Source organism: Centrocercus urophasianus, unplaced genomic scaffold (genome assembly GCF_019232065.1).
Source record: "Centrocercus urophasianus isolate 14NV4802_14NV808 unplaced genomic scaffold, USGS_Curo_1.0 seq_11, whole genome shotgun sequence".
In the NCBI taxonomy this organism is placed as follows: domain Eukaryota; kingdom Metazoa; phylum Chordata; class Aves; order Galliformes; family Phasianidae; genus Centrocercus; species Centrocercus urophasianus.
In genome coordinates, this window is record NW_024884253.1 from 65,737,434 (window position 1) to 65,756,110 (window position 18,677).

Below are 18,677 nucleotides of genomic sequence, written 5' to 3' on the forward strand. Positions count from 1 at the left end.
CACAAGTTAGTTGCCATTTTTTTCTTATCTCACTGCAAAAAGGCAATAGTTATTTACCAGAGGTAGTGAGACACAGAAATCCCTTGCAAGCTTCAATGTTTCCATCTGCTAAATGTCACTGTGAAGAGAAGTGCCGGTGTTCAGCTCCTACATACTGACATTTTTCAATAACACAATACAATACATATAATTCCACTTTAGGAACCCATGTGATAAAGGATTTTTCCAAATGACATTACTAGAAACAGTATGTGACTTGGTTTGTGTACATACTTTTTTTTTGGTCAAAATATACAAGGTAAAATACTATTTAAAGGTTAAATGCAGCTTGAATCAACTTTAAATTAATGGTGTTAAGGGTGCAGCATGGTGATTGTGTCAAAACCATTTGGAGAGTTACAATAACCACGGATTTGTACATATTCAGCAGAAAACCGAAAAGCTCATTTTTCAGTTCTGCAAACAAGACTTGATTTTCATAGTTTACTTGCACATCTTGAAAATCAGGAGTACTGAAACCACGTGTGTACCCCTGTGAGCCATACCCATGTCCAGAATGGGATACAGCTCTTTGAGTTGCAGAGAGGCAGATGTGAAACCTACAAGCCCTTTGAATTCTGCAGGCTTAGTAATGTTTAACTTTATTGAATTTATTTATGCTTATGTCAACAATCTTTGTAAGAGCAATTCAGGTTAAGAGCTTACAAAGGTGCAGGAGTTCAAAGGTGCAGGGTCTTGGATCACTCTGTGAAGCAGAGCTGCACAGGTGAATCTTGTTGGTCCCAGCTTTCTCTACTTCCCCGTCCTCTAAAAATCTAATACACGTGGTGCCCCCCAGTGGCTTTCACTGTTATTGCTATTCCTTACGACTTGCTGTGGATAAAATCGCTTCCGTATATGAATACTAAATTCATAGAATTTTGATTTGTGTTTTACTGAATAGTCCGTTTTCCCCTGATTTTTATCTCTCAAAATTCTTGAAAAATCTCTTAATGTAAAATAAAATAAAAAGGACAGAAATACCTGCTAAATACTACAGCATCTGTAGTATCCTTGTGAAAACTACTTGCACTAAGCCAAACCTTAAATTATTCTCTTATTCAGTTTTTGCCAGGCAGATTTTGATTAAATTCGCTTGGTGGTTGCACTCAGATAAACAAGCTGTGAAACTATCATCACACTGAACAGAAATTTCTTAAGATCTTGATGTCCAAGACTTGGTATATGCAGTGTGGAATTTTGCAGAGCTGTGTCAAAAGCATAACTTGTCCAATGCTATAGGAATGAGGGAAGGAGGCGACAGTAAAAGATTGTTGCAGCCTTTGTGCATGTTGTATATATGCTTCCCATGCACTTTATACGTACAAACGTGTGGATGTATATTCTGGTCAAATTTCATAGTTGTAAAACCATGCTGTTTATGTTAGCAGAAATGCCTTGGAAGGGATTGGGCATGCTGTTGTTCTTGCTCCTGATTCAAAGAGTGCTCAGTCTGATTTTAGGGAAAGATGAAAGATGGATGCAATAAAAAAGCAGAGAGGAAGTGGTAACAGCAGTAGGACTGGCTGGTTGCAAGGGGTATTGGCACCCAGGCAGTGCACCTTGAATCACTGTTCTTATTCCATATAAACAGTGTTTTTCTATTTTAAGTAATAAACATTAGGAAAAGATGTTAGAACTGTTGTTTAATTTTTGTTTTTGTTTTTTGTTTATAGGAAAGCCATGATAATTTTCTATGTAGATCAGCTACTACAGACATACATACAAACAAATTCTAGTAGCCAGATACTTTTGTTATCTTCTTTTTTCTGTATAACGAGCATGAAGTTGATGACAGCCAGTTAGGGGGCTGAATACAGTACTGCAGGTACCTGATGTGAATGTGGGATCTTTTGTTCAAAGTGCTTTTATATTCATTTTCTGTTTGGGGGAAGCAAAATCTGCTGTATACGCTTACAAACTTCACTGACTGACATTAGAACTTCCTTGCTGGTTGTCAGTATGCCTGTTGGTATTTTTTGTATTTATTTGATTTTGGGAGAGCATCAGTCTTCGTACATTTTGGAATAATAGATCTAGTTTGGTAACCAATTTAACTGTTTATCAGGCTGAGGTGTGCTGTCTGTTTCCTTTATTTTACTGTTACCACTGTTCTTTTCAATGGGACCTGAGCACCCAGGCCAGAAAGGGTGAGCAAGTTATCCCCCTCACAGTTATTCTCATGTTAAGGGAACTGTTCTAAAAAGCCTGTCTGTCTCTGTCCATCTTGTTGTCCACTGGAATTGTGGTCATTTCCTCTGTATAAATCCGTGCATCCTCCCCTTTCCTCTTTTCAGACTCTGCAGCCATTTTCAACCAAAACTGAGAATGGCAGAAAATGTAAAACAGAACTCTTGCGAATATTTACTATCAATATGGCATCCCGAAAGGTATAAAACATTTCATGAAGAAGCAGACCTGTACTCCCTAAGATAAACTGAGCAACCAATATTGTTACAGCTCAGTATGGTCTCCGACAGTCATACGCGTGATCTAAGTTAACATAAACAGATGGCAGTGTGTGAATATCATCACCTATTAGAAGAGGGAAATGAGAAAAGAGATTAAGGATGGAAGCAAATTTAGCAAATCATTTCTTTGAATGAATCAAATTTATACAATAGAGACACTCTTTTTCTTCTCAGCATGTCAGGCTGTCGCACCAGTTTGAACATTTAGTCCTTCAGGATGAGAGATTTGAGATCTGTGCTGAAGTTGTCTTGGGACTAGTCTGCTTTCGACTGAAGGTAAGGCAGCTGAGACTTATTACTTCTATCATGTTTTATAGCACTGCAATCACCTGCAGTAGAATACAGTCTTTGTAGTTAGTACAGTTAATTATTTTTTAAGAAAAGCAGGGAGAACTCATGTAGATCGTGGTGGATTAAAGAAAGAAGCCTAAGACATTTTTCTTAAAATTAAAATCAAACGCTTGCAGGAATTTAAGCATAATAGAGTATGGAAATCTGTAGTCAAGGCAAACAATTAGTCTTAGTCTGCCCAGTCATACCAAATAGCTGTTGTATTCTGTGCTTGATGGACTTTGAATTAGGTGGTAGTTTTAATATATTTCCCAAGGCATTTATTTATGATGTGTCTGTGTGTGCATTAAATGCTTCTTACTGATTTTATATGTGTGTATATTTAATAATTTTATATATATGTATAACATCTGTCATGTATGAAGACAGAGTAATAAAGTTTTGTTGTTGTTGTTGTTCTTTAAAGAAAGCATCAAACATTAAAAGGAGATCACTGTCTTGTTTTTGATAAGGAACTTGTTTAATAAAGGAGCTTGCAGCTAAAGCTGCTGTGAAGGGCTTATTGTGACCCTGAATCTGAACACCAAACAATAAGAAAAATGCCACTGGTGTTTTCTGTTTCATGTGTTTTTTTAGTTTAGGTCTGCAAATGAGCTTTTGGCTTTTCTGAAAGCCCAGAAGCACATCTTGGCATCTTCTAGGTAGTGTGTTATTACCCCTTTTCTCAAATTCTTTTCTCAGTCATTCAGTTGCCCTAGTTACTACCGTTTAATGGTTTCTGTAACAGTATCTGTAACAGTAAGGCGATGGTAAAACAGGAAATGTAATAGGAAAATGGTTTCATTTGAATTTATGGTGTTTAAAAGAAAAAAAAAAGATCTACTAATAGGGGATCAGACATACTAAAAATGCAGGGTTGTTCCAATAAATGGAAATGTGAATCTATTTTCTTTCATAATGAGAACTTTTCAAAATTGTTGAGGAGTAGGTCCTGTGGCACGTACTGCTCAGTTACAAGAGGTGGTTGGAGTCTGCTCTCTGACTTGGTCAAGGAATCTCCAGTTTTGCAGATTCAGAGTCAGCTGTAAGTGCTCTTTGTTTAATTTAAAGAAACAGTTGGTCCTGGTGAAACAGAGCTTAGCCGCACAGGAATTGTCATTTATGATCAGATCAGTTCATCCATATCTGGTCTCCTATCCTTGGTGTTCCATAGGAAGAAAACAGGTCCACAGGGAAAGACAATTAAACAAGTGAAGATAAATACTGGATATCTAGCTAATAAACTTTCAGGCAAGTTGTAGAACAAAGGCATGATTCTTCTGAAATCTAATGCTGAAAGAGCATTAAGTCTTCCCTGTACAAAAAGAAACAAACAACCCAAACCTAATCTATGTGTGATTTTTATATAGTTAGGGTAATGCTGAGGGACAGGAAACTTGAACTGTAATGCTGCACAGTTGTAAAATAACAGCAATATTTTTCCTTCCTTTGTTCTTGATAAATCCTTTTTTTTCTTAGCTTTTTTTTTCTTTCTCCATGCTGGAGAGAGATGTAGTAATGATCTATGACTTTCATATTATAACTGTTTCATCAAATGTCAGAGAAGAAATCCAAGTATCATGCCAAAGGGTTAATTTTTGGCCTTCTTGTCATGTCTGTAGATGAATACAAGCCAAGCTAATCATTTCTCCAAGGGAGTGAGAACACTGGCTTATTAAAACTGACAGGCTCGATCAGAGCTGGCTTCTTTCTTCTCAAAGCTCTGGGAGATGATTTGTCACTGCTAACTTCAATTTGATGTGACATCTAAGTGTCACAGCAGTCCCTGGGTGCAGCTGTGAGAGTAGAACAGAAGAAAGATACAGAAACCTTTCTCCTTCTTCCTCTTACCCCTGCCAAGGGCATTAGCATCATATTACCACTTGTATTGCTTGAAAGTTAGCACCGGGCATTTCTTACTATAAGCAAAGATCATCATTTTAATGATGGATTACCTTAAATAAGAAAGTAGGAAATCATTGTCACCAGTGATTGTCCCATGGTAGGCGGGGGCAGAACGCAGGGACATGCAAAATGTTGATGTTGGTCCATCTCTTAGAGAGGAATGTTCATGATACTCTAAGAAAAGTTGTGTGAATAGCTCCTAAAAACCTAAGTCACAAATTTCAGGCTCTCACCCAAATTCCCTAACAGCTCATGCTAAGTCAAAACAAGGCTTTGTCTTGGGTTCAATTCCAACTGTAATATGATCCAAAAGCACCCAAAGAATTCATTCGTCTTTGCTGCCATGGGAAGCCATATCTCTCTTATGCTTTGTTTTCTTTTGGAGAAGGCTAAGAAGGGCAAGTCACAGTGGTGTAGATTTGAGATAACATTTTCTAATGGAAATATTTTCAAGAAGAATATGGCTGCTACAGTGAAAAAAAAAAACTGTACTCTTTTGCTTGTTGTAGATGAATTTGTTGTTTTGTAGCTCTAATACTGCAATGGACAATAAGAGATCACTGGAACTCCCAGCATCTCTTGCAATTCTGTGTCACCAGCAGTGTAATGGGAAGAGCAATGGCAGCACAATAGTTAAGATATTTCTCCAAAGTAAAATTATAGCGCTAGAGATCAACACAGTATATCTTACATTGTTGTGGCAAGCTGCCAGCAAATCTGAAGGCATCAGGCTGTTGATATAAAAAATTAGACATATGGGTTCCTTTTACTTAGGTAATAAAGACTGTCAAGAATATGCAGTCATCATTTCAACCTGCATTGCTAAATCAGAGCCAAAATCCCAAGACACTGCTGTCATTGTTTTCATTTAAAACAATTTACTGCTGTTTCGGAAAATCTGATCACATCTCTTGCTTTATTCTTAACTGCTGATGAAGATAACTAAGAAAACCATTAATTAACATCAGCTGAACCTGTAGAAGAATCAATGCTTTTCTGTGCAGTCCTGTTTCTTTTGGGAGTTGGTAGTAGAAGCGTACAGCTGCTCTAAAGGAAATCCTCACATTCAGTAGTTGAGTACAAGAAGAAATAAATACAACAGAAGGAGATAAAATTCAAAACTGCATGCATGCAGAGTCCCTCTGACCTTCTACAAGTTATTTAGCACCTATACCTTTGTGTCCCTGAATTCATAAGAAGAGTGGTTGCTGCCAGTGGAAAGAGGGCTAGTTTACTGCATTTCTAAATTCAAGTAGAAAACGCTGGAATTCTGAGAAGGACACTTCCTATAGAACCTTAAGTGAATACTTTTTTTTATGGTGCTTTGTAATAGGGCAACCCAAATTTTGATTCCTTAATTTTACTTATGCCAGGGATACATTACCTTAATTATAACTTAACTAAGAATAAGATTTTCATCTTTATAGTCCAAAGACTCTAAAGGCAACCATGCTAAAGTGAAGACTGGAAGATTTGTTTTACAAATATTGGTAGAGTTCATTGCAAAACTGCCTTGCATTTTTATTTAAGTTCTTTACTATGAGAGTGGTGAGGTGCTGGAACGGGCTGCCCAGAGAGGACGTGGATCCCCCGTCCCTGGAGGTGTCCAAGGCCAGGTTGGATGTGGACCTGGGCAGCCTGGTGGAGGTTGGTGGCCCTGCATGTGGCAGAGGGGTTGGAGATTCATGATTCTTGAGGTCCCTTCCAACCCAAGATCAGTGATTTTAAATGAAGCTACCTAGCTTATGACCTTAGGTCACGAGAAAGTAGCCAGCTATTGCAAATGCCATAGAGTGAAAACAGCTTCTAAACCACAGTTAATTTATAAATCTCTTTGCGGCTGAAAAATGATCTCTAGAGCCATCAACTTTTTGTATAATCCTTCGATGGCAAAGCATTTACAGATGAGAAAGTGGCTAGATGTTACTGGAGACAGGCTTGGCTGCTTGGTGGAATTTACATATTCCAGATTTCTGAAATTCATTACCTTATCTGTTGAATTACAATGATTTCAGGGCTCAAATGAACTAAATAAGGCACTTCTTAAAAGCATAAATGAGGCCAAGAAGATTCATCTGGTCCCATGCCACCTGCGAGAGAAGTTTGTGCTACGCTTTGCTATTTGCTCCCGCACAGTGGAATCCACCCACGTCAAGTTTGCCTGGCAGCACATCTCACAGCTGGCGACCGAGCTCCTGAAAACATGGGAACAAAACCACCATCAGCAGTAACAGTGGTGAGGTAGCAGCAGGGAGGAGGTAATTAGCTGGCTTTCTTTGTGTTGCCAAGTTTAATTTTAGGGGCAGGTGGGAAAGTCGAGTTATGAGGGGAAAAAAATCAAAAGCTGTTGCTACATAGCCCAGCTGCAGTAGCAAAATCCTTGCCAACAAGTTGTGTTCTAACCTTAGTGATTCATTCTCTGCACTGCATTTTCATCTTGTCTTTTTCCAGAAGGGACATATCCATGGCATCTCAAGCTGTCATTTCTTTCCTGTTAGTTATCAAGAGCATTCATTGATCCCAGCAATGGAAACAGAGGGTTAGTATTCCCTCTATTCTTGACATTAAGCCCCCAGCACAAAATCTACTCCAGAGATAAAAATGTAAGGTGTCACCACCAAATAATTTGACATCATAGTGACTTCAGAAAAAAAACAGGTTGTAGGAAGCTCAGTCACCTGGTTATAACACTGTTGGGGTCCTATTCTAAGCAGGCAAGCACAGATGTAATGAGCTGGGTCACTAACATGCTATGACACAAGTGCTGCTGTATTTTTTGCAAATGAAGTTAGAACTTCAAGACTCCTTTCATTATACAGTCAAACTGAGGGAGTGAATGCTTGCTGCCCTTATGGCAGGTTCTCTCTCCTTAGAAGTTTCCTTCTAAGACAGTGATTTTGTCAAATCTCAGCAAATTGTTTATGCTGCTTATTGGTTTTCACTTCAGTCATCCATATTGATGCTCCGTCTTCAGAGTTCTGCCAAAATCCATGTGCTACCTGATGTTCTGTATTTTCAACTCAGTTATTATAAGCAGTAACTAGTTGAAAATAATCTGTAAGCTATGTTGTGTGAAATAGAGTTGTGACATCTTTTGATGGCTACCACTCTGCTTGTTTCATTGTTTGATGAAGAAATATTTGTCAAAATAAAACGTGTACCAGGAACAGCTGGCATGGCATGGAGACTGCTGCTAGCCACATTTTGTCTCTGTGACATCCCAAGGGAGAACCAGACTGGACACGAGGAAAAATGTATTTACTATGAAGGAGATTGAATACTGGAACAGGCTTCTTAGAGAGGTGGCTGATGCCCTGTGCCTGTCAGTGTTCAGTGGCATTTGCACTCAGTAACATGCTTTAATTTTTGGTGTCCCCTTAAGTGATCAGACTGTTGGCCTATTACATGATCTCTGAAATTCCCTTCCACCTGGCCTATTCTAATTCTAATACCCACAGAACTGCATTTCCTCACAGCCAGCACAATACAGAAATCTGAATTTCACAGTTCTTGTTTTTGTTTTCTTCTGAAATCTGGGGATGATTTAAAGCTGCAGTCAATGAAGGCTTTTTTAGCAGTCAGTCTCCCACTGCCTCTTCCCCCCATGTGCTTTGCAGAACATTAATGTTAAGTTGTGTTAAGAACATTGATGTTAAATCATCTCAGAAAAAAAAAAATAATCTGGGCTATGTAATCAACTCAAGAACAAAATTGTTAAAAATAATGTTTTTGAAAGAAGGACCTTTCTGCTGTTTCTGTTCTGTAGCTTTGCAATATATTTGTAAGTGAAATGACTTTGGTGGGAGAAACACTGTATCTATGAATAGTTAATATGTGAACCTTTATCTCTGCGCCTTGTGTTCAAAAGCTAATGCAGTCTGTTCTGATTGATGCTGTTAAAGATAATTACAAAATCTCAGCAAAGCACTTTAGTAGAATACCCACCTCTCAAAGGATGCTGTGCAGCTACTGGAGAAGAAGGGGAAAACATAACTTTTCAGTAACCATGTAGATTCTTTAACAACAACAACAACAAAAGAGTGGAAGGCTACAACACTTACACTCTTCATCATGGCAGGTTATGTTTTATTACTGATGGTGAGATTCTGAAAATATGTAGTTATGAAAGGTGTTGCTAATATGCTTAACATGAGGGGTAGTGGCTGTAAGTTGCCTAGGGAGGTGGTGGAGTCCTTGGAGTGTTCAGTAAATGAGTGGATGTGGCACGGAGGGACACGGTCAGTGGGCATGGTGGGATGGGCAGATGGTCGGACTGGATGATCTTAGGGGTCTTTTACAACCTCAATGATCCCATGATTCTTTGTGAAACCCTACCCCAGACTGCACTGAAATTGGTACGTCTAGTTTTCTCTTGCTTCTGTGTGTCAGATTATGCCCGTGGTTGGTTGTCACTGTTATCACTGTGTCTGTCACATAAGCAGAGGGTGGTGGTATGTAAGTGACATCTGTGGAGACCCTGTAACCTGACTGGAAAAGTCATCTCGTGTTTGGTGTTTTTTTTGTGAGCCGTGCAGTTCCTTTAAATCTCTGTCCGAAGTCTGTCAAACTGACATGTTGGTTTTAAGAGCAGCACTAATAAAGGAAAAGAAAACCACGGCTGTTGTCTGCCTCTGCTGTTAAACCCAACCTTTCCCATTTTGCCCACATCCACTGTAAGGGGTACCATCTCCTCAGCTCACTGTGGCATTCCAACCTTCACCACCAGTGATTTTTAACTTGTTCTCTGAACCAACTACGGGGCATCCAGGAGCTCCTGCGGGACGTTTCCTTTTTAGCAGTGCCCTTCTGAAGAGCTCGCTTTCACACCACACCACAGCCCGGTCCATCTGGCACCAGCCGCCACAGCGCCGCGGAAGGCGTTACCGCGAGGAGCGCAGCCCGCGCCCATTGGTGGGCGCCCGCCGCAGCCGCAGCCAATAGGGAGCGGAAAGGCCCGCGCGCCCGCCTCCTGGCCGCTCTAAGCTCGAGCTGATGACGTTAGCGCAGCGAACCTTCCCCCTTCTCCCCCGCCCTAACCTTCCGATTGGTTGCGTCTGCCACAACGCTGCTATCCGATTGGTAGGGCGGGACGTGGGGGGCGGGGTCTGAGGCAGAGCGCGCGCGGGATCTACAGGGGCGGTTGCAGGCCGCCGCGGCCGGTGGGTGCTCATGGTGCGGGCTGGGTGCGCGGATGTATCGCGGCGCGCTGTGCTCCGTCCTCTGGAGCGCTTGGTGACCGTTAGGCCTCCTTACCTCAGGAGTGAGGAGCACATTTCGGGGCGTCCCTTCGGCCAGGGATGGAGAAGCGAGTCCTGGCTGGGCGGGCTTGGCCTGCTGGGAGCGGTGCCGGTGAGGGACTGCCCCTGCCCTGGGTTGCGGGCGGGACGGGTCCTGGAGCCTTCCTGGAGCGGGGCGGCACGGCACGGCACGGCGGTTGGCGTGCAGCCTGCTGGAGTGGTGCCCACTGGCGGCCCGGCGCGTGTGTTGGCTCCTGTCGTGTGTTGGTTTCCCTAAACAGCCCTACGAAGTTGGGCTGAAAACCACATCGCGTTATGCTCACTGTGGTGCTTCGGTGATGCAGTCAAAGTGTTTTATTTTTTTTTTGGGCAAAGTGTTTTATTTTTTTTTTTAAGTAAAAAGTGTGGGACGTCTCCCCATCCCCAGCGTTTCTTGGCAGCCTTGTATTCTGCACGCTTTGTTATTAACCTGCATTTGTGTGCTGCTTCTACCAGTGTGAATCTGTGCTTGAATCTTCAGCTGGATGCAGAGGCTTGTATTCTGTTTGCTGAGAGAGATAACATACCGACCTCCACCTTAACAGTTTTGTTTGTTTTCTTTTCTCGTTGGAAAAACCCCATGCACATTGAGATGAACAGACAGACGTTAGGATTTAATGTATTTCAGCCATGTTGAGGAAGTGCTTATGGACAGATCAGAATATGAGAATTGCCTATCAGAACAGTGTAAACCCTGAAGAAGCAGCAGTAGACTTCTCTAATTTTGCTTTTGCTTCTTCATCAACTACTGAGTCCTGGCCCTTATCAGAGATATTTCTGCATGTGACCACAGAGAGACTACTGTGAAATCACGTCAAAAACATGGTCTGATCTTTTCAAAGCTAGTAAAACGCCCCTTCTGAGCCAAGACTCATCTTTCTTATTTTTTGAACTTAACAGCAGCAGAAGGAACTTAAATTCTGAAGTATAAAATTGAAAAGTGAATATTGCTGTAAGCAGACAAGGCCTTTCTCAGGAATATAAAGCTGAGGGGGGGATTTAGTATGTTCTAAATGGAATAAGTAGTTATAAACATTTGCTACAAATCTATTTAATCAAGCCTATTCATTGCAATTTTTCCTCCCCTCACAGTTTGCAAATAGTTTTACTCAATACCTTTGTTGTTCCTGTTTTATTGCCATCACTGTCATCTTTTTAACAATGACCTGTACTCAGACCTCCTCTGCACTGTGCGCTGTCTGTCAAATAGGAGCAAAAGCATTGCTGATTTCATTTAACAAAGTCAGTTTTTGCTTGGCCATCTGTTAGCATTCTTTGCAGTCTAGTTACTTCCCCAGGAGGCTACAGGTTAAAAGCAAACTTTTCCTCTCTTTTTTCTTTTTTCTCCTTTTTTTTTTTTTGTATTATTCTTTTTTTTCTTTGAACAAGGAAGAAAAGGAGCAGTGTAAGTGGCTTTTCCTACAGTGCTGCTTCCTTTTTGTAGAGTGTCCACTCTGGCTAAGCAACTTCTGCAGTTCTGCTGCACTCAATTAAAAATGATGTGTGTTTTAATTTATTTGCAATTCAAAAAGGGGCAAGCAGCCAAGTAAGCAGCTGTGAAACATTTTTTGTAACAACAGGTATTTTTATGTCTGTTTCAGTGTCAGTGATGGAGGCCCCGATGCATGGCACCGTGCACCTGAGCGACTGGCAGAAAAGTTACTTTGCTATTGCCTCTGGCACCTGCACACCCGGACAGAAGGCTGATGAGTACCGTGCCAAAATTCTGCGTATTCAGTATGCATGGGCAAACTCTGAGATCTCTCAGGTCTGTGCTGCCAACCTCTTTAAAAAATACGCAGAGAAATACTCTGCAATTATTGACTCTGACAACATAGAGACTGGCTTGAATAACTATGCTGAAAACATTTTGACTTTGGCAAAGTGTCAACAAAATGACAGTGACAAGTGGCAATCTGCCTTGACAACAGAGAATGTATTTGGTTTGAAGTGTGTGCAAGAGAGGATGCAGGCTGGCAAAAATGTCCAGAGCTCTCAGATGGCACCAGCAGATGCCCTTGTACTAGCTGATAAAGGGGTCAGTGCCTCTGCTGCTCCAGGCCTTCCCAGGCTCAGTGCTTTCAGCAGCACCGGTGAGAGTGAACGCTGTGCTAGCTCATCAAAAAGTACAGGTCGGGGCCCACATCTCCTTGAGCATCCCTTGTCTTCAAAGTCTCTCCAAAGCAGTGTGCCTCCTGAGACCAAAACTTCGGATATACTTCCTGTGTCTTCTGCCTCCTTAAGTGAACAGATTCATACAGGGTTCCAGGCGGCACCGCTGTTTGGAAATAAAGAAATGACAAGTGGTCCTTCTCTGAAAATTCCAGGTAACTGTAGTGATGGACAAAATTTGTCTCTTCCCAATCAGTCAGCTGTACAAGCATGGTCTGGGAAAAGAAAAGCATTTTATGGCTTGACTGATAAAGGCAGCACTTCCACTTCTAGTCTTGCTCCATGCCAGGCTTCCAGTACTATGGAAGCCAACAGTTTTTCCGGGAGTAGAAATGGAATTGAAGAGAGTGGTGTTCCTGGTTTTAGAACTGCCAAAGAACAGCTGTGGGTGGATCAGCAAAAGAAACCTCAAAGTCTACAACAGCGTGCGCCAGTCTCAACATATGGAGGTGTAAAAAAGTCACTGGGTGCTGGTAGATCTCGGGGTCCATTTAGCAAGTTTGTTCCTCCAGTCCCAAAACAGGATGGAAATGAAAACGGAGGAATGCAGTGTAAGCCTCATGCCAGAGGGCCAACGGATCCTTTACTTCCTGTAGATGAACGACTGAAAAGCATAGAACCAAAAATGGTGGAACTCATTATGCATGAGATCATGGACCATGGGCCTCCTGTGAACTGGGATGACATTGCTGGAGTTGAATTTGCTAAAGCTACAATAAAAGAAATTGTAGTCTGGCCTATGCTGAGGCCAGACATCTTTACTGGGTTACGTGGTCCTCCTAAAGGAATTCTTCTCTTTGGCCCCCCTGGAACTGGGAAAACTCTCATAGGCAAGTGCATTGCTTGCCAGTCTGGAGCTACTTTTTTTAGCATCAGTGCCTCTTCTCTGACTTCCAAATGGGTAGGCGAGGGGGAAAAGATGGTCCGTGCCCTGTTTGCTGTGGCACGATGTCAACAGCCAGCAGTGATTTTCATTGATGAGATTGATTCTCTGTTGTCTCAGCGTGGGGATGGGGAGCATGAGTCTTCAAGGAGAATAAAAACTGAGTTTCTGGTCCAGTTAGATGGGGCAACAACCTCCTCTGAAGATCGTATTCTGGTGGTTGGTGCAACGAATCGGCCCCAGGAAATCGATGAGGCTGCCCGAAGGAGACTTGTGAAGAGACTTTACATTCCTCTTCCAGAAGCTTCAGCTAGAAAGCAGATTGTTACTCGTCTGATGTCAAAGGAGCACAACTGTCTCAGTGAAGAGGAAATCGAGCTTATAGTTAAGCAATCAGATGGGTTTTCTGGGGCAGACATGACACAGCTGTGTCGTGAAGCTTCTCTGGGCCCTATCCGCAGTCTTCAGTCCATGGATATCACAACCATCATGCCAGAGCAAGTACGACCCATTGCTTTTGTTGACTTTGAGAGTGCCTTTGGAACCGTGCGGCCCAGCGTGTCCTCGAAGGACCTGGAGCTGTATGAAACCTGGAACCGGACATTTGGCTGTGGCAGATAGTTGCATTGTAACTTTTGCAGAAACAGTTCTTTAGCACTGCTATGTATTAAACCTGTGATCATTTAGTGTATCCACGCTGCTTTTTGTTTTTATCTGTCTTTGTAATAAACACTCTAAATTTATGCAGCCAGATGTCCAGGTGTTGGCATGAGGTGTAGCTCATTGAAAAAACTGAGGAATTACAGAGAGCTGCTGTGAAGGATTGATGGATGAGTTTCACTGATGTTAAGGGGAAGATGATATCAGAACTAAATAATTTGGTTGGGGGTGTAGCAAAGCTGGAGCTAATGGGGAAACTCGGGGGCACACTGAGTTGGAAGGGAGACAGGAACAGAGGAAGGAAAGAATCATGGTGGAAGAGGAAAGAAACTCATGGAAAAATAGAAGGGGGGAGGAAAAAGAACAGTGTCGTACAAATAGTGGTGTTGTTTGACTGAGACCTGCCTACATCACTGTAGCCTATTCCCAGGTTGTTATTAAACTCTCTTTCTGTTTGCTTTTCCATTTGACTTTGTTTTCTATTCTGTGTCTGTGTGCATACCGTGCCTAATCAGGAGGGCACCAACAACTGTAGAAGAGGCCAAGGGTCATAAGGGGCTGTAGGCTCTCAGGGCCAGCCATGGACTTTCCATATTGTGTAGGGGTAGGGTGATGTGATCCCTCATGTCTGCGCAAACTTCTCTAGAAGAAATTACTAGCAATCTTCAGGTTGGACTGCAAATGGGAGGAAAGTAGCATCTGGAATGAGCCAAAGTATGACCTGTTGGCAGGGAAGTTGCCTCCATCCCTGCAGGCATTCAAGGCCAGGCTGGATGTGGCTCTGGGCAGGCTATGGGCAGCCTGGTCTAGTGGTTGGTGATCCTGCTCATAGCAGGGGGTTGACACTAGATGATTATTGTGATCCTTTTCAATTTAAGCTATTCTGTGATTCTATGAAGAGGAGGCTCAGAGTTTTGCTACGACTATTGCATGAACTTAGATCCTATGGCAATGCTTGAAGGACCTGTGAACATGGTGTTCTTGTGAAGTGAGGGAGTGAGGAGGCCTGGGTGTACTGCTGGTGAGCTTCAATCCTGTTCATGTGGAGACAAGAAATGAAATAGGGCTGTCTGCTGTTTATGCTGTTAGATAGGAAGAAGAAACGCTGTGTCCCAAAGTCAACTACTTAAAATGTTTTCTAATAACTGTGGTAAAATTACTAACTAGGTTCTATTTTGTATTCTTACCTAAGGGCTTGAAGAAAGGCTCTGCCATTTTGTTCAAATAATCCATCCTTGCCCACTGGCTGGATAGAGTTGAACTGAAAATACATGAAATGCTTTCATTTTTGTAGGGCTGACTACAGTGGTATCTGGGGTTTATTTTCACTTTCTCTGAAGCATTTCTCCTTCTATTAGGAAAAAGCTGATCTTAAAAGCTAGTCATAAGATTTTTCTGAAGTGGGATAAATTATTGATGCTGGTTAGCTAACATTTTTTAAAGCCATTTGGGAACTGCAGAAAGCTATGAGACTAGTGAAGCTTAATTTTGGAATAGTTTGGAAAGTTTAGCATTTCTTTTTGTTTAATCACAATAAGCCCTAACAATCAGTTCTAGTTTGTGTCTTCAGAAGCATGGGCTGTGTGAGGGATGGTTTTGCAGAGACATAAAAATTCAGGTATGCGAATTTATCTTAATTTTTGAAATAGTGGAAGTAGAAGGATTTGGTTATAAAAATAAACAATTTGTGTCACTTTAGGCTCATATAGCTCATGTTGGGGAGCAATAAATGTGCTTTAGGGAATATGTCTTCTGTCTGCAAAGATCTTAAACCCCAGTGAAAATATGTTCTTTAATATCTGAGTAAAAACCCCAGAGAATTTTAACTGTTTTAGTAAATCTCAAGAGTTGTTCAAGAGTAATAAAAACTTCATCATCTTACGTAATTGCCATCTTTATGCTGAAAACTTCTTTTTTAATAGAGGACTTTACTGGAAAGACAAGTGAGAATGCATGTGACGATAGACAGTAAAGTGCCTCCTAAGATGGCAAGGACTGGGAAAGAATTGCTGTGCTGCTGCATTTATTTTCTGCAAAAGAGAACTTGTGAAAGAGAGAAAAGATGGAACCGCAGCACCAGATAGCAGCATTCGTCCTCCAGCTGCTTATGCTGTTTATTACTCTGTAGTCCTGAACAACATGAGTGTGCTTTGTTCATGTCATGACCATGAAGTTCATGTAGAAGAAAAGAAACTATCTTTTTTCTTCTTTTCTTTGTACTGATGCAACTATATGGCAGTCTCTTCAGCCATCTAGCAATATTCAGGCTTTGCTGCAGGATTCAAGTCAGCAGGACTTCCAATATTAGCCCAATATGTATTTCATAACCCACTATAACAGTGCCACCCAAAATTTGATTCCCTTGTAGCATAATTTTACAAAAATAGAGAAAATTGCACAAAAGTGGGGCATGATTGCAATTTAAGGGAAATGGTGCAGATAAATCCATTTTAATGGACCTGTTTATTGTATACAGAAACTTATGTACTTCATTATTTATTCTTTTTGGCTGGCTGAACTTAGAAATGCAGGACTCTCCTTTGGTTTTGTGGGTCAGCAACATTTGTTGCACAATCTCTTAGTTTCTCGTAAATAAAGGTAAATCATTTCAGTCCTGGAAAGGTGAGCTCTTTTTAATAATCATGGCAATCCACACTCTTTTCACCCTGTCAGTGCATCTTGTATAGCTAAATTGTCTTGGAGCATTTTGAAATCTGTAGATGAATGTACATTTATAGAAAACTGTGCCAACACAAGTAGGGAAAAAGCTGATGAAGCAGCAATGATTGTCATTTACTAATGGCACGTGGATGAAAAACAGACTGGCCTCTAAGAGCGTTGGTAAGATTGTCCAATTGAAATAATGCAATTTTTGTTTTTCTATTAGACATTACTGCTACCAAACCAGCAGGTAACTGGAAAAAAAAAAAGAAAAAAGAAAAAAAAAGACACAAAATAAACATCAGCAACAAAAGCACCAAATGAACAAGCAGAAAAAAAAAAAAAATTCCTATAAAAGTTATAATTTTATTGGAAAGAGCAGACTGGTCATGGTGAGCACTTGTGTTTACTTTGTTACACAAAGAATGCCTTGCATTTGTCTTCAAGCTCATTAAGCACACTTTCCTTTTATATTTAAATGATAGCTCAGGTTTGGGACGCTTTTGAAAGAAGTCTTAGGAGCAGTTCCTTTAACTAAAGAGATAGTGGTGGGGTAGCTTTGCTAACAGCCACATGACCACACATCTGCTTGCTTGTTCCCCTGCCTACGGAATAGAGCAGAAAAGAGAGGTAGTGGGTTCAGGTAATGACAGATGGCTTATCAGTTTGTGTTGTGAGCAAAACTGATTCAATCTAGGGAAAATTAGTTTATTGTCAGAAGAGATTTGGGTAGTGAAAAACAAAGGCAAACGTTCTAACAACCGCATTCTTCCCTGCTGCTTTAAACTTCACTTCCACTCTTCTCTCCGGGTGGTACAGCAGAGACGTTATGGTCAGCACGCAGACGTTCCTCTCTGTAGCCCCTTCCCTCTTATGCTTTCCCTCTCTCTAGCATAGGCTTCCAGCACACCAGTTTTTTTCAGGGATATCTGATATCTACTCCAGCATGAGCTCTGTAAGGTCAACAGCGTTGCTTTGCAGTCCAGCAAATATCTGCATCTGTGCCTTTCTCTTTGAACTTTGCATTCATTTTGCTGTTTCTCACTCTTCTCATTTCTTCCTCCTAGAGCTCTCTTTGTCTTGTTTTCCCCTTTCCTTTTCCTTAAAAATTTTTGGTTTTTTTTTTTTTTTTCCCAGAAACACCATACATGTAGCTGATGAGCTCAGCTGTGTTCTACAGAGAGTTCACTGTGATGACAACTGGAACCAGCTGTATCTGGCACTGGGCAAGCCCTGACCTCTTCACATGGGAGGCCACCCGTACCTCCCCACCCACTACCAAAACCTTGACACCTGCACCCAATATAGATGCCTTCAGGGGAACAACTCACATAATTATAGTGCTTAGTGAAGATGCTGATGATATGAAATTTTCAAGGCATAGATTTCTTTACTTGTTAATATTTTATTGCCATTCTTTATCTTAACTGCAGCAAAGCAATCGTACAGTGCTGTAGCTATAAGCTAAAATTGTACTGATGAATCAGTATTACCTGCTTTAGTCCCATTAAGTGAGAAAGTTCATGTGAAGAGCCAAAATTGTGTTATTATAAAATTACAAGTCTGGGAAGCGCTCTGAGAGATCACAGAATTCTGATTTCACACAGAATTCATGTGAATTAGTTTTTGTGATTCCTGGTACTTGTTTTGCCCGTATCCAACAATTATAAAACTATTTGTCTCTTCTTGGACATAAGCTGATTTTACTTTGAATGCATGTGATCATGTGATGATATCTAGGATCTGCTCTACATACAGCATTTGCTGCTATGCAAACACAATTCAGTAAATTCTTAATGTTCATTATTGGTAAAACAGTTCTCTTGACCTGATTCTTCTCTAGCATGATTGAAGGAAGGCAAGATTCTTCCCTAATGCCTCATCTCTGTTAGTATAATGTACACTTTTTCTGCTTTATCCTATTCTTATTACTCACTGATGCGGGGAAAGCTCTACTCATCACCTTCTTAGCCACTACTGTTGATATCTGCTGTCACTTGATATTATTATACTATCTCGACTACACACATCTTCTACATCTTTCTAAAGATGTCCTGTCCATTAGAATTCTGATCGCTTCTGTGGGTTCATCTCTCTCCCACATTGATTTAGCTCAACTAGGACAGTGCTCATCAATGACCAGGGTTGGAACTAGTGTAGAACTGAAGGTCTGAATGTGCGTGACAGGTGAAGTATTCATTGGAGTATGATGCTTGTTTTTTCTCTTTACATTATAGGTCATCTTCAGAAAATTGTTCAGAAATTGTTGCATTTCTTCAT

General features: G+C 41.1%; 2 protein-coding genes and 1 long non-coding RNA gene across 8 annotated transcripts in view; 2 read left to right on the forward strand and 1 right to left on the reverse strand.

Moving 5' to 3' along the window:
* The window catches only part of LOC122169530, a 25,525-nt gene extending 15,444 nt beyond the window's left edge, over positions 1–10,081 (reverse strand). Inside the window, exon 1 of the long non-coding RNA XR_006171578.1 lies at positions 9,999–10,081. This is a non-coding gene — a long non-coding RNA (uncharacterized LOC122169530). The remainder of the gene's footprint in view (positions 1–9,998) is intronic.
* Positions 1–11,704, forward strand: part of DDC (dopa decarboxylase) — a 75,725-nt gene extending 64,021 nt beyond the window's left edge. For 3 of the 4 annotated variants that reach the window (XM_042835737.1, XM_042835745.1, XM_042835752.1), the window contains exons 13-14: positions 2,685–2,786; positions 6,761–9,360. In XM_042835737.1, coding sequence (XP_042691671.1) covers positions 2,685–2,786; positions 6,761–6,976 — 318 coding nt within the window. In that variant the 3' untranslated portion in view covers positions 6,977–9,360. Of the gene's footprint in view, positions 1–2,684; positions 2,787–6,760; positions 9,361–11,622 lie in introns of those variants that run through there. The other variant, XM_042835758.1, reaches the window with a different exon arrangement.
* FIGNL1 (fidgetin like 1) lies at positions 2,698–14,510 on the forward strand. Of its 3 annotated transcripts, none has more exons than XM_042835718.1 (2): positions 2,698–2,786; positions 11,623–14,509. In XM_042835718.1, exon 2 carries the CDS (start codon positions 11,631–11,633, stop codon positions 13,695–13,697), a length of 2,067 nt encoding a protein of 688 aa, XP_042691652.1. In that variant the 5' UTR covers positions 2,698–2,786; positions 11,623–11,630; the 3' UTR covers positions 13,698–14,509. The 3 variants fall into 3 exon arrangements, with proteins under 3 accessions (XP_042691652.1, XP_042691660.1, XP_042691644.1); XM_042835726.1 differs by lacking the exon at positions 2,698–2,786 and adding an exon at positions 9,867–9,904; XM_042835710.1 differs by lacking the exon at positions 2,698–2,786 and adding an exon at positions 9,940–10,094 and having other exon boundaries at positions 11,623–14,510.
* The last annotated feature ends 4,167 nt before the right edge of the window (positions 14,511–18,677 follow it).

What these genes read in the sequence shown, in the direction of transcription:
- FIGNL1 (XM_042835710.1), top strand. Translation starts at nt 10,043, where the DNA reads ATGGAGAAGCGAGTCCTGGCTGGGCGGGCTTGGCCTGCTGGGAGCGGT. An exon ending in GCCTGCTGGGAGCGGTGCCG is followed by an intron (nt 10,095 to 11,622) that starts GTGAGGGACTGC and finishes TGTCTGTTTCAG; the next exon opens with TGTCAGTGATGGAGGCCCCG.